The 13,894-nt window shown below is 44.5% G+C and overlaps 1 protein-coding gene across 1 annotated transcript; it reads right to left on the bottom strand.

The window, feature by feature from the left end:
• Positions 1 to 4,729: 4,729 nt before the first annotated feature.
• LOC119379113 (PRELI domain-containing protein 1, mitochondrial) lies at positions 4,730 to 9,560 on the bottom strand. The gene is made up of 4 exons (XM_037648291.2): positions 9,393 to 9,560; positions 8,975 to 9,070; positions 8,021 to 8,243; positions 4,730 to 5,418 (listed from the first exon to the last, which is right to left on the bottom strand). The coding sequence occupies exons 2-4, from the start codon at positions 9,064 to 9,066 to the stop codon at positions 5,119 to 5,121; spliced, it is 615 nt and encodes a 204-aa protein (XP_037504219.1). The 5' UTR covers positions 9,067 to 9,070; positions 9,393 to 9,560; the 3' UTR covers positions 4,730 to 5,118.
• Between the last annotated feature and the right edge of the window lie 4,334 nt (positions 9,561 to 13,894).

Genomic DNA, 13,894 nt, shown 5'->3' with positions numbered 1-13,894 from the left:
TTTCATGCAATATTCGATTAATTGATTTACAATGAAAAAAAGGGGAACGACACAAAAAACGGCAGCAAATTATGCAGTTGTCAGTTGCCCGAAAGGAGTGATGACATAAAGCGCACATAAGCATCAGGCTAAGTTTTCATGCCACATGTGAGCGGCGCCCTCAGTGCAGGATGCTGTGACCCCTAGCTGAACGTCCGCCGCGCCCTATCCACCAAGGCCAGGCCAGCGACGCAAGTAACGCAGAAGATTCAGGTCACAACCTGCTCGTTGCAAGGCGTCCTAGTACTCCAGGGTAGTCTCCAGGGCCAGTGCCTCCTCCAGGGCTTGGTGGCCAACACCACCTAGTTCTAGGCGGTGTTGGCCACCCTGAGCAGGGTCAAGGCTCACCAGTACACTGTACCATAACTGTGCTCACCAGTCTGGCCCCCCACTGCCAAACGGTTGATTCTTTCATGAGCTGCACTTTGCAGGCCATAACGTTCCCATACCATTTGGCATGTTGGGCGCCTTGCAGCACTTGCTTTCCTCATTGGAATCAATTCGGTTCAGGAGCATATGGGATGTAGAAAGGATTTGGCTGGGCCTTCAGCATTATTAATGCAAAACAATTCATTTCCACGCTTTAGAAAATAACCTTATTAGGTGAACTGATTATGCTGCATTCTTTAAGGTGCGAAATGTGCTTGGTAGTGCATCTGTGCGAACAATGCATCAAATGAAGACCACGGTGGAAGTCCCATTGAAAGAATGATGTCGGGCACCTCCTCTGACACCTCTCCCCTTCACCATCAGAGTCCATCTCAATCTATCTGCATGTTCCCATGGGCCTTACAATAATATTCTACAGTTAGCTGCAAACTGCCTCAATTATTCCTTTTCACAATCCTTTCTTTTGCAGTAATGCATGTGCTGAACAAGCACATGATGCAAAATATCCTTCCTCTACATTACGCTTTGAAATTGGGCACATCATATACCCCTCACATAGCCTAATATAATGGCATTTCATTTGATGCAATTAGCTGTCACTCAGGAACTCACGATGCTGACATTTTTATGCTTTTAGTGCAAGGGCCAGATGTCACTCAAAAGCTACTGTTACAAGTTAATCAGTTTTGTAGTGACTTGATACAATGTCCACCAGGCCCGTAGCCAGGAAATTTGGGGGGGGGGGGGGGCGGGGCACTTGCTGAAAGCCTCGACTATTTGAGAAAAACGCCTATTTTCATTATTTTCGGTAAAACACCATGTATCATAAAAGCTTCGGGGGAGGGGGGCGCCCCCCCCCCCCCCCCGTCTACGGGCCTGATGTCCTGGTGGTACTGGCAGCCTTATATCTTAAGTCCCACATCACTAGCAAGTGGTATATTGCCAAGATATCCAAGAAGAGGAGAGACGACATTTGTTTTATGGAGAAACAAGGATGGAGCTGCATCACTTACAGTGTAGTTGCAGAGAAAAAAAAAGGGATTAGAAGCTCCATCAGACCTTCTACTTAGGAAATCAGGTTCACATGTATTGTCAGTATATGAATGTGGGCAGTGCCCTCAGAGCCGCCCCTCTACCATTGGCTCTACCAACAGAGGCAGTAGTATTTAGTTGCACTAATACTTTAGAAGTCCTTGAAGCCACAATTTTCTTTTCTTGTACAATGCTATAAAATCTCAAAAAGCAGGCACGGCACACGTGCTTTCTGGTGAAATGGCCAACAATCTGGTGACGACAGATCCTGGTGTTTGAATGAAGTAAGGTTGTGCTTGCGTTATTAGAAGGGTTCATTTATATACATGCAATGTTTTGGTAGTATTAACATTTGAAACAGTGTTGGCGGTAACGTGTTACTTTTTTCCGTAATTTAGTAATGTACCCATTACCATTTGTAACTAACGAATAACGTACTTATGTTAACATTTTTCGGTAACGTGAGGTGTCACATTACTCCACTTTTTATCCCCGTTATCCCGGGAGTCTTACACAAAACTCCTTCGTCTCGTAGGCGCCACATTCCCGGAGCTATCCTTACGTCGCAGCGGCGGACTGCTATCGGCCTGCCAGGTGCTGACAACAGGAGTATTATCTCATGGGTCCATCGAGTGACTACTTACGCTTGCTGCGGACGTATTCACTAAAAAGCATATCCACGGAGTGAATGATGATGAGTGGGCGAAGCTGCGGAGGTTCATCGGTAAACCGTGAATCTTCCGTGAATTCTGCCCAGTACATCATCACCGACGTGAGATCGGGCGCGTTTATACTAAAGGTTCGATGAGTTATGACGACTTGCAGCTCACTTTAATTTTACATGTACGCTGTGAATTTTCATTGTTTAGAAAACCATTGCTTTAGAAAACATCTGGCGTCTTTCGTTAAGCAGCTGGCGTCTTTTCGTTTTGCTTTAGAAACATCTGGCGTTCTTTCGTTCTGCTTTTACAAAACATCTGGCGTCTTTCGTTGGTTTATTTCATCAATCAACGGCGTTTTGAACAAAATTTTTATTGTTTAATCACGCACAGGAGAAATCTCACCAGGCACTACCTTGGAGGTAAACAATGGCTGCTAATGGGAATGAGAGACAGAAGAAGTCGGCTTTTAGCTAACACTTACACTTCTACTTCTACTAACGTTTCCTACTGGAACATGCCAATGGCTGCTAATGGGGTATGAGAGACAGAAGAATTCGGCTTTTAGTTAACGCGCACGCTGCGAATTTTTTATTGTTCAACGCACAGGAAAAATCTCCCACCGGCACCACCTTGGAAGTCAAAGCGTAAGACTTGTTACGGACTACGACTACTACTACTACTACGACGACGACAACGACTACGAGGGACGAACGGGTGCCGCCTTAAGGAGCTTCGCCCCTAAAAGCAAGGCACGCTGTCTGCCAACAGCTTAGAAATAGAGCTTCTGCTTAAATTCTACAAGTTATAGTTGTCAGAAATTTATCCCTGCAATACTATAGCGCTGTTTATCAGTTGTTTTCAAAATAAAATTTGATTCTATCTGCCTCTGACTGCGGGTATACATTTCTGGTTGTCAAATTCCTGTGCGAGCAAGGCCGACCTTGAACACCTTCGCATAAACATTCGCAATTTTTGTGGCAACTATACAGGTTAAAGGGGCAGAAATGATTTATGCTGCAAATATTATTCTTCCAGGACTATGCAATTTAAGGACTTCTTTATTCCTACAACTAATTTTTAATATCTGGGGTTTAACGTCCCAAAACCACGATATGATTATGAGGGACGCCGTAGTGGAGGGCTCCGAAAATTTTCGATCTCCTGGGATTCTTTAACGTGCACCTAAATTGAAGTGCACGGGCCTAGAACATTTTCGCCTCCATCGAAAATGCAGCCGCCGCGGCCGGGATTCGATCCCGCGACCTTCGGGTCAGCAGTCGAGCTCCATAACCACTAGACCACCGTGGTGAGGCTTCCTTATTCCTACAAGATCTGCAGATATATTTTGTACATTGGTAGAAGCATGCTGTTAAGAGATCAGTGATGTTTTCGTTACTGAGAGCATTGACGATGAAATCTCATTTTCTGTTTACTGTCACTTTGAGAAATAGTTTAACCATGTGCCACGAAGTTATAAGCCATCACATGCAACTCTACAGTAAACATTAGGCCACTATAATATTGCTAAGGTTCGGCACACTTGTGCAAAGTTTTCTTGTTATATCAGTGATTCAGCTAAAATCGTCGTTTTGATTAGAGGTTTTATGTGAAATATAAATGAGGTTTATTTAATTATTCTGGTTGCTACAGCGAGGGCACACTGATCCAAATTTCTCACCCTGGAGTAACGGCAGAAGTAACGTGCGTTACTTTTTTCAGTAACAGTAATAGTTGCGCGTTACCTTTTTTTGTAGGTAACGCAGGCAGTAACGCGTTCTTTTTTGTTAGCATAACGAGTGACGTATTTAGTTACTTTTTTTCGGTAACGCATACAATACCGACTTGAAACTTCACAAAAACATGGACATTGTTGTGCTTGGCAACTTGAACACACCAACTTGCATGTTTCTGGGCCATAAGAGCCATAAAGATCTGCTTAGAGACAGTACGAAGTAGTTAGTACCATCCATTGATGGATAGTGCTGATGGGGGTTCATTTCAAAGCAACACAAGGGCTGTGCGAGATGCCACAGAGGGGCGGCTGTAAATTTACTTCTGATAAGTTGGGGTTCTTTAATGTGCACCCAATGCACAATACACAAACATTTTTGCATGCTATCCAGACATATGGCAACCAGGAATCAACCCATGACCTCATGCTGAGCAAGTAACACCACAGGAGTAGGTTTCCCATTTGTCCGGGATTGGGTGGGAGAGGGGGTTGAGTTGCACTAACTGTGCATTCAAGCAAGGCAAATCTCCCACTGTAATATAAACATTTAGAATTTGTTTGAGTAAGGTTCGTTCCAGCATTATACATGTCTAGAACGAAATGCAGCTGCTAGTTAGGGCTGCTAAGGTATGCAGCCTGGGGGCAAGGGGTGCCCCCCCCCCCCCCCCCCCCCCCCCCAATAACAGATGCCTCTGAGTAACACCATAGCCACAATAATTAACTTTTTCATAGCCCCCATGCATCAGATGATGTGCAGTTTGAGGTGCACGTAATTCGCATTGCACTGCCCGTTTTTAAGAAAATAAGCGTTTTTATACAAGAGGAGACAAATGAGCCAGAATATTAAGCAAAGTAAGAACGGATCAGTGAATGGTTGCAACTGGTAAAATACAGCAATTTTATTTTACACGGCTACCATATACAGTAGTCTCAGTAACAAACATGGTACAAACAAAGTAAAAACAAAACACTTCCCCGCCATATCAACCCAGTGCCACATATAAGCATTAATTCCATTAAAATATGGAGCTCCCCACGAAACTGCTGTGGCAGTTAACATGGACTGTTATAGTTCCACTGGAATGCTATATACTACTACTTGGCACCCAAAGAAGGAGAAAAAAAGAAAAGGTGCAGAAAAAAGACATTTCATGGCAGAGAAAAGTCTTGCCAACAACCTTAACAATGTGCACCTGAGTGCGGTCATATGTATAACATGGGAGCACTATGTGGCAGTGTTAAGTTAACGCTGACACCCAGTCACTAGTTGCTGCAACTGGCTGCAGCCACCAGTGGCACAGCCTTGGCTTTTGCCAGCTCAGTAGCCAGCTTAGAACGAAGGCGCTCCTTCTCTGCCGGATGGGTCCCAGGGAACATGCGCTCCAGGACATATGTAAATCCTTTGGATGCCTTGGCAGCATTCTGTTTGAAACGTTCCACACCAAAGGCCTGGATGGCACAGGAGAAACCAAGTATAGAAGATGAAACCCAGGCTCGCCGCTCTACAACGGTATGTTTAGGGTTGTCAGCAGCAGGCTTGTAGACGCACTTCTCCTCTACTGACTGCAAAATAACGTGGCACAAATGTCAGTTCAGGACAGAGCTACAGGTACAAGATAAAAAAAAAAAAAATAGCGAAAATAGCTAAATACGTCTGCACTGCATCATGCTGTGCTATGGCAAGAAGCATTTGAAAACATGACAGGTGTAGCTGGAATTTTCATTATATTAACATCCAGCAAAGACAGTGTCAATCAACACATTTCCATGAAATTATGTCATCATTTCATCATCTTCAGCCTGACTGTGTCCAATGCAGGGCAAAGGACTCTTCCGTGTTTCTCCAATTAACCCGTTCCTGCTTGCTGCAGCCGCGTTATTCCCGTAGAATTTATCTCATCTGCCCACCTAACTTTCTGCCTCCCCCTGCCACACTTGCCTTCTCTTGGAATGCAGTTTGTTACTCTTAATAACGAGTGGTTATCCAGGCTTTTCACTACATACCCTGCCCATTTATTCTTCTTGACTTCAACTAAGAGGTCATTAGCAGGTTCCCTCAGCCAGCATACGTTAGAGATGATCAGATACTTCGCATTTATTGCCCATAACTAGACTGTGCTACATGTAGCGAAGGCCACAAACTCAACAGTTCACATAAATGCTGATAACACGTCATGTTCTATTGTGACAACAGCAGATGCATGGTACTGCTGGGGCATCATTAATATTTCGGATGACAGCCACCATAGCAGTCAAAGGCACAATGAGCGCCTGTGAATATCTTCAGATGCAACTTAAGTTCTTAATTTCGTACACAGACTATTTATATCCTAGACTAGAGACACATTCAATGCTTCTTCCAGCATTCGGAAACCACCAGCTACACCCATTTCGTGGACTACCTTGGCATAGAATTCCCAAATGGTGTGGTCATGTTTGGCAATAAAGTAGATAACTAAAAATTGGAACAGTGATGATGGCTTATTAACTGGGCAACGCAAGCCTGCTAAGATAGATATATATTTTAACCCCACACTGGAAATGACCTGAAGGAAAACGAGTGTTTAAAGCAGTTTGTTCAGAAAGGCCATAAAATAGGCAATGAACATGAGCCTGCAGTAAATGGAAGGCAGAGGCATAGCCCAGAAAATGGAACCTGCATTGATCCTCTACAAGCTACAGAAAAGCAATGAGAGCTTGATTTTGTACTCCGACAATGGTACTTCTGTAGGCCAAGGAACTGCACACAATCCTGCAAAAATTTTCGCCAATCTAATCACATTGGTGAATGAAATGAGTGAGAAGAATAAGGAGATCTGAGCAGCTCAATTGAGTCACAATCAGATGAAGAAGCCAGGCAGTGAAACTTATGGCAAGTATAGGAGAAATTAAATGCAATGTTTAATCGATATTTATTAAGGAAGGGACTAAGAAAATGCTTTTTTCTGTTTTGAATTCCTTTCACCTTGGGTTACATGTTCACCACTTTCATGAAGGAAAATGGAAATGATAGTGGACATAGAGACAGCCTGTGTGGATATAGGTGAACAGAGATCTTCATTACATGTGCAGCACACATAATGTGAAAGGTATAAAAAAGGTATAAGTTCAGCTCCCATCTGCAGCACTGCATACAGCTGTTGCGGTAGGCTATACAAGCATCACTTTTTCACGGCCATGAGTAGCACTATTATTAGATGTGCTTGGGCCTACAAGAACTGAAGAAAGCCCATGGGCCTTTTCTGACCTGAAGACACATCCAAAGCTAATTACAAAACATCAACAGGGCTTCTGGCATATTTTTCACGTAGTACATCAATGGCCTCTTCAGCCTGACAAAGATAGAGAGAGACCAGCAACATCTGTACATGGACATATTAAAACTGCCTGAGCTCTGAAGTGCTAAGCAATGCTCGTCCCAAATCTAGTGTTCATTCACTTTACTAAATAAAGCACAATTCCAGAGACACTAGCACTTGGAATGTAATCTGCAACACATTGTACAGCTGTACAATTTTGAATCAATGCATTGTAATGTGAAGAAATACACATCTGCTTTGTTGGGCAGTCTAAGACAATGCTAGCCGAAGCCACATTAACACCTAGGCAATAAAGTGTTTAGCACAGTACTTCAAACCTAGCAGCTGCTGCGGCTTTACTCATTCTCTGCTCTGTAGCCCAGAACTCAAGCATTGTACACATAGATGCAGATGACCATTTCAGAATGAAAGAAAAACATAAATCGTGAAGAGTCACTGTGAAGCATAAGAAAACATCAAAATTAATTTTGTGAATGCTCGCAGCAACTTCTGTCAACTACAATGAAAAAAGCACATCTGCTCCATGACTTGTTGAATGTGAGCTGACCAAGAGCAGGAAAAACAGAAATGAAACAATGATCATGCAGCACCTTATGGGATCCTTCCTCTAGTCACAACTACACACTTTCACATCCTTAGATGATAAAATGCAATCAGAGGCAAGGAGCAGACATGATTCATGACAAACGTCGAGAATCAACCAAGGCTGCGTAACTTTCCTACAAATGAGCAAGAAAGTTGCACAACGCCAGGGTAGGAGTGGCATTCACTAAAACTTCGACATTCACTCACAATGGCTTGTAACCTGTCACTGTAAGTTGAATTTATACTGAATTGAAGCTTACCATAATATGTTGGAGGCCAATATTGCGTGTATAGGTGACCAATGTTCTCGTGCGTGGATCCACGACGGATTCTTCAACAATGCGTACGGACTTGGAACTGACAAAGCGCTCTCCCCATTTCGGTAGTCTGTTCATAGGATTGGTCTTGGTGAGTAAACGCTTTGTGAACAGCTTTCCGCCTTCTACATATCGTGATACGATGTCTTCTGTCAAGACATGCGTGCTGCAAACAAGAACACCAAACACTGAAGAGAGCAAGTATGGGGCACTACAAGAAGTAATAATAATTGCTGGCGTTTTGTGCGTCAAAACCACGATATGGTTATGAGGCACGCTATAGTGGCGGGCTCCAGATTAATTCTGACCTAAATCTAAGAACACGGGTGTTCTTTGCATTACGCCCCCATCGAACTTCGCCCGTCGTAGCCGGGAATCGAAACCGCGCCCCCGAGCTTAGGGCACTAGAAGACTAACCGGCAAACAAAACAAGAGCGCTAATTTGGGTTATTTGGTTAACTTTGACACCATGCACGAAATGCCCAAATAAATGATGAAGCTGAATGTTGGACAAAGCGAATATATTCTACATGGCGAAAAACGGCGCGGACGACAGGACGAACGCTTTCTCGCCCCGTCGTTTTCCACACTTTTTCGCCATGACGGTGAACCAATAGACTGTAATTCTTACCAATTTAGAATATTCTACGTCTCACACATTCCGTAGAACTACCTGACACGCTGTTTTCGCTGCTACTGCGTCAACACGGCCTATAATTTCGCTAAGCGTGCGTCGCGGTAACAGCAGCAGTGCGCGCGCAATGGGTTATTTTGGCAAGGCAGAATACAACACACTACACACCGCTTCAAGCCCTCAACACAAATGAAACCATTGAAACGAGCCGCTATCGCGGGAATGTGTATCCCAACGTGCGAACCAGATTCTTAGGTTCTTACCTATATGGATTGGGATACCTCGCCCAGAAACCTTGAGCAACTTGGTCCCACGAAAACTTGAACGTGTCCTTCCTCTCGTAAAACTTCACCATTGTGCTTTAACGAAAGAAACGGCAAACATAACTGTGAGCACGTTGTACGAAGGGGGCGATCTTTGCATTGTTTACTCGACGGGCGCTATAAACATAACCACACTGATGTTAACATCACCCGAATATCTGTATTACTGGTAATTATAATTACGCCAATATACATGCATTTTTTTCTGGCTATAACGACACCTCAGTGGCCTTCGCGAGGCGCACAGATCAGGTTACATTACAGCTGCCCTTGCAGACATGGCGGTGCGCTAGGCGTGCAGCGACCGCACCGCTTTTAACCGAATGTCCGGCTAGATGCGAAGTAAACAACAACTTACGCACTACGGGCACTTTCCGCAGACGACAGAAATCCGAAGAGAAATAATCTACGCTGAGAAATCTGTTAATTTTATGCGAAAACTCCAATACATCGCACCCCTCGCTGAAGTCTCATGGAACAGAGGCACCGGTCGACACCGCTAACAGTAGGCGAAGGGGTGCATAGCGAACGACGCGACCCTGGTGGCTGTGTTAAAAACAGAACCAAAATATTTCTTGCAGACGACATTGACGACATCACTTGGGAGGTGCGCCGAGCAGCGCATGGGATACATTCATACAATGCCGTTTCAATTAGCACCAACGCTGGAATTTTTTGATTCCCATGACCTTGTTGTTGAGTTGTAGATAATTGTTCAGCTGCCATGAGCCCCGCCTTGCTTCTTTTTCTGCTTAGTATGGCCACGCTCTGACGCTCTTTCTTTGAGGTGATTCTCAGGAAACTGAAACACCCATATTGGTTGCAGGTGTCCTCTACGCCTAGACAAACGCAACCAAGTTTCGCGATGGATGAAAAAATGAAAATGAAGCGAAGACAGGGGCGTAGCCAGAAATTTTTTTCGGGGGGGGGGGGGGGGGTTCAACCATACTTTTTGTAAGTTCGTGCGTGCGTTTGTATGTGGGCGTGTGTATATACGCAAGCAAAAGTGAAAATTTTCTGGGGGGGGGGGGTTGAACCCCTCCAACCCCCCCCCCCCCTTGGCTACGCCCCTGAGCGAAGACGTGCGCCTCACAACGGCCTGCGTTTGGTCCCTGGCTTTCCGGGGTGGGAAATAAACAGTTCTTGCAATAAAACATCGTGTGTCCTCAGCGGCCACTATCATCAGAAACCTGCATGCCCATAACGACAGTGTACTGGATATACTGGTATACTCTAGTACACTGTACCATAGCCCTGCACTTCAGACTATGACGGGACAAGTCCGAATGAGTAAAGGGATGTGTGTGTGTGTGTGTGTGTGTGTGTGTGTGTGTGTGTGTGTGTGTGTGTGTGTGTGTGTGTGTGTGTGTGTGTGTGTGTGTGTGTGTGTGTGTGTGTGTGTGTGTGTGTGTGTGTGTGTGTGTGTGTGTGTGTGTGTGTGTGTGTGTGTGAGCACGCGCACGATATTAGTGCTCGTCAAAGAACACCAGATGGTCGAAATTTCCGGAGCTGTCCACTACGGCGTGGCTCATAATCATGCCGTGGTTTTGGCATGCAATACCCCAGCTGTTATTATCTTATTACTTAGCTGACGTCGTGCACTGTAGCGAAAATAATGCGGGGTCAGGGGGGTCCTGATCCCCCTCCCCCCTTGTGTTCAGGATGGGGGGGACACCCCTTGCTAGTGTCCGCCCTTGAGATTTCTCGTTCAAACGTCATATTTGAATTTCTTGACAGTTAAGGATAACGCACTACCACCGCAAAAGCAACTCTGAAATCTGAAGCCCCTCCATTGAGCAGAAACGAAGCATAAAAGTAAAAGCTGCCTGTCGTTTCAAAAAGCACTGTAGAACACAAACTTTCTGAAATGCTACGGGTTACCTCTGACGTGCCGCAAATATTTAATATGCTGAGCTTTAAAATGCAAAATCCAAGACCAGGGGCGTAGCCAGAAATATTTTTCGGAGGGGGCACCTCCTTGATCTGAAGTGGGGGTCGGGCAGGCAGATGTGATCGAGTGTCATTTTGTGCTCTCTATGCCATGGCCAGGCCTGCGCGGAAAGCGCAGCACAGTCACAGCGAAAGCTGGAAGAGAGGCATTTCTAGAGCCCGTTGTAAACTCCCTTGTGGCTACTAATACAAGTACACTAGCAACGTGCCCACTACGCCACAAATCATAATTTTTTGTGAAGCTGGGAAGCACTCACCACGACATTATTCGTCATTCTGCGGAGAAACGATCGGTACCATCTGTAAGGCATTATGTGGACTTTGTTGATGCGACGGTTGATGACGATGAAGAATCATGGCTGCATCCTTTCTAATGGGTTGGAAGCTTTAAACGACCCACTAGTTACGTAATTCGCATTCTGTGACGCCCGGTCGTTATTTAACTCTCGCACCACTCTTTATAACATACGTTAACGTGAGAAAGAGAGAGAGAGGGAATTAACTTTATTGAGACCCTGAAGAAATGGATCATGGGAGCCTTATGGGCTTCCTTGGCAACCAATAGAAGTGCACTTGCGAGTAACCCACTACGCTATAAATCATGATAATTTTTGTGAACTAGGGAAACAGCCACTATGGAATTTTTCGTCAATTTTCCGCTAAACACCTGTAAGGGATTATGTGCACTTTGTTGATGCTGTGGCTGATGACGATGAAGAATTATGGCTCAGCCCTTTGTAATGGGTTGGAAGCTTTAAACGACCCACTAGTTACGTAATTCGCATTGTGTGACGCCCGGTCGTTATTTAACACTCCCACCACGCTCTATAACATACGTTAACGTGAGAACGAGAGAGAGGGAATTAACTTTATTGAGACCCTGAGGAAATGGATAAAGGGAGCCTTATGAGCTTCCTTGGCAACCAATAGAAGTGCACTTGCGAGGAACCCACTACGCTATAAAGCATCATAATTTTTGTGAAGTCGGGAAGCAGCCACTATGCGATTTTTCGTCATGCATTCTGCGGAGAACCGTGGCACCCGCCAAACACCTTTAAGACACTATGTGCACTTTGTTGATGGTGTGGCTGATGACGATGGAGAATTATGGCAGAGCCCTTTGTAATAGGTTGGAAGCATTCAACAACCCCCTCGTTGCGTAATTCGCATCGTGTGACGCTTGGTTACAGAATTCGCGTTGTGTGACGCCTGCTTGTTATTTTGCTCTTCTACCACACTACATTACATAGGTAAATGTGGTTCCTTCCCGACATGAAGCCTGTATAGGGTTTTTTTGCAAGGCAGTTTCAAGCACCGGGATGGCTCTGAGGTAGAATACTGGGCTCCCATGCAGAGGGCCCAGGTTCGAACCTCGTTCCATCCTGGATATAACTACGGCGCCAATAAACGGCCCTTGTTGTGATCCCGTAACAGCTTTCGCTGTAAAAAAATTAAGGGGTGGGGGGCACGGGCCCGGTGCGCCCCCCCCCCCCCCGTGTACGCCACTGTCCAAGACTCACTCTGTCTCTGAAATATTTCCAAATAAATAAATAAAGAAAACCAGAATCCCCGATCACCAACCGCTATTTAGGTCGAATACATGTTAGAAACTATTCACAATAAACTATAAGTGCGATTGCTCGACTGCGATATTTTTTTAAAATTACCGGTGAACATAAAAATGCTTTACAAGAAAGTTTTCAGGGTTAAATCGTGGCAGGCTAATGAGAATGGAGGTGACGTTAAAGAAAAGCTGTACCTTTACACATGTTATCACAAAAAAGTGCTAGCATTTGTATTTCATGGTTTAACCCGAATGACGTAACTGGAAATATTCTACAGCCTACCTGCATGTTACGCTTAGAAAAAAACTTCTCCATGGAACGTACGCTTATACTATTAGCTGCTCACAAACGTTATTTTTAAAATTTCACTTGAAAGCATAATCTTAGTTTTGATATAATTAAAAATAAAACATATTTATAAAAACAAAATGACCGCCATTGCACGATGTGTGGCCCCCTGTGATTTTTCTGGATTTACGCCACTGGTCGTACATATAGAAATAAATTATTTGCCCAGACGGACATTTTTTTCAAGAAAGCTAAGTAATACATTCATTAATTAAACCATGCATTAAACCTTAATTTATGTTTGCATCGGAAAGTTGAAGGGAATAGTAAAAAGGTAGGGCGGGTGTAGGAACAGTAATATTTCGGTAATATGAAGAAAAACGAACCCTGAATTAATATGTCATACCTTATATAGAAGATATGTATGCATGAACTAAAGTACAGTACATATACGTAGATCACGATAATATTTCCGTCGTTTGGTTCCAAAGTTCGTGCACCTGTTTGATAAAACGCGATTCTAGGTTAATGCTCTTTTTTTTTCCCATTTTGAAAAAAGGCTCCTTTTTTTCGTTGTGAGGACACATGTGCTGTCCCAGCTGCATATCCTAACCAGTTTTTAAGTACTTCTTTTATTTCGTTTCGCGTCTGTAGTCTTTATCGCCAGGATGCGTCCCGATTAGACCGGATTTCGCTAGGGTGTCGACTGCACATGGCTCTGAAAGCGAGGGGAGTATTGCCATGCCTACGTCACCCATTCCCCAAGTAATTACGCCTGCGTCGCCTGCGCAAGCGGCATATGCTCTAACTTGCTTTGGCGAGATAGCCTCAGCGGAAAGCGCGCATGGTTGAACCCTTGAACGATGTTGATAAAACCTCCCTTGATAAAAATTTCTGGCTGCACCCTTGCCTGTCGTGCTGGCTTTCAAAGGTCAGGAGACGGGCACAAAAAATGGCGTTTCTTCCTGTCTATCCCCGTCCTTAACCGAGAAAATTTTTCGGTACAAGTTGAACGAGGACACAATTAACGGAAATGAACCGGACGGGCGCCATCCTG

The sequence above is a fragment of the Rhipicephalus sanguineus genome, chromosome 1 (genome assembly GCF_013339695.2).
Source record: "Rhipicephalus sanguineus isolate Rsan-2018 chromosome 1, BIME_Rsan_1.4, whole genome shotgun sequence".
Lineage (NCBI taxonomy): Eukaryota > Metazoa > Arthropoda > Arachnida > Ixodida > Ixodidae > Rhipicephalus > Rhipicephalus sanguineus.
The sequence above is the reverse complement of the archived record's forward strand: the minus strand, read 5'-3'. Positions and strand labels throughout refer to the sequence as shown.

Coding starts and splice junctions, on each gene's coding strand:
- LOC119379113 (XM_037648291.2), bottom strand. CDS start 9,066: ATGGTGAAGTTTTACGAGAGGAAGGACACGTTCAAGTTTTCGTGGGAC. Junction 8,244..8,974: donor AGGTATCCCAATCCATATAG/GTAAGAACCTAA, acceptor TCTTGTTTGCAG/CACGCATGTCTTGACAGAAG. Junction 5,419..8,020: donor TTGGCCTCCAACATATTATG/GTAAGCTTCAAT, acceptor GTTATTTTGCAG/TCAGTAGAGGAGAAGTGCGT.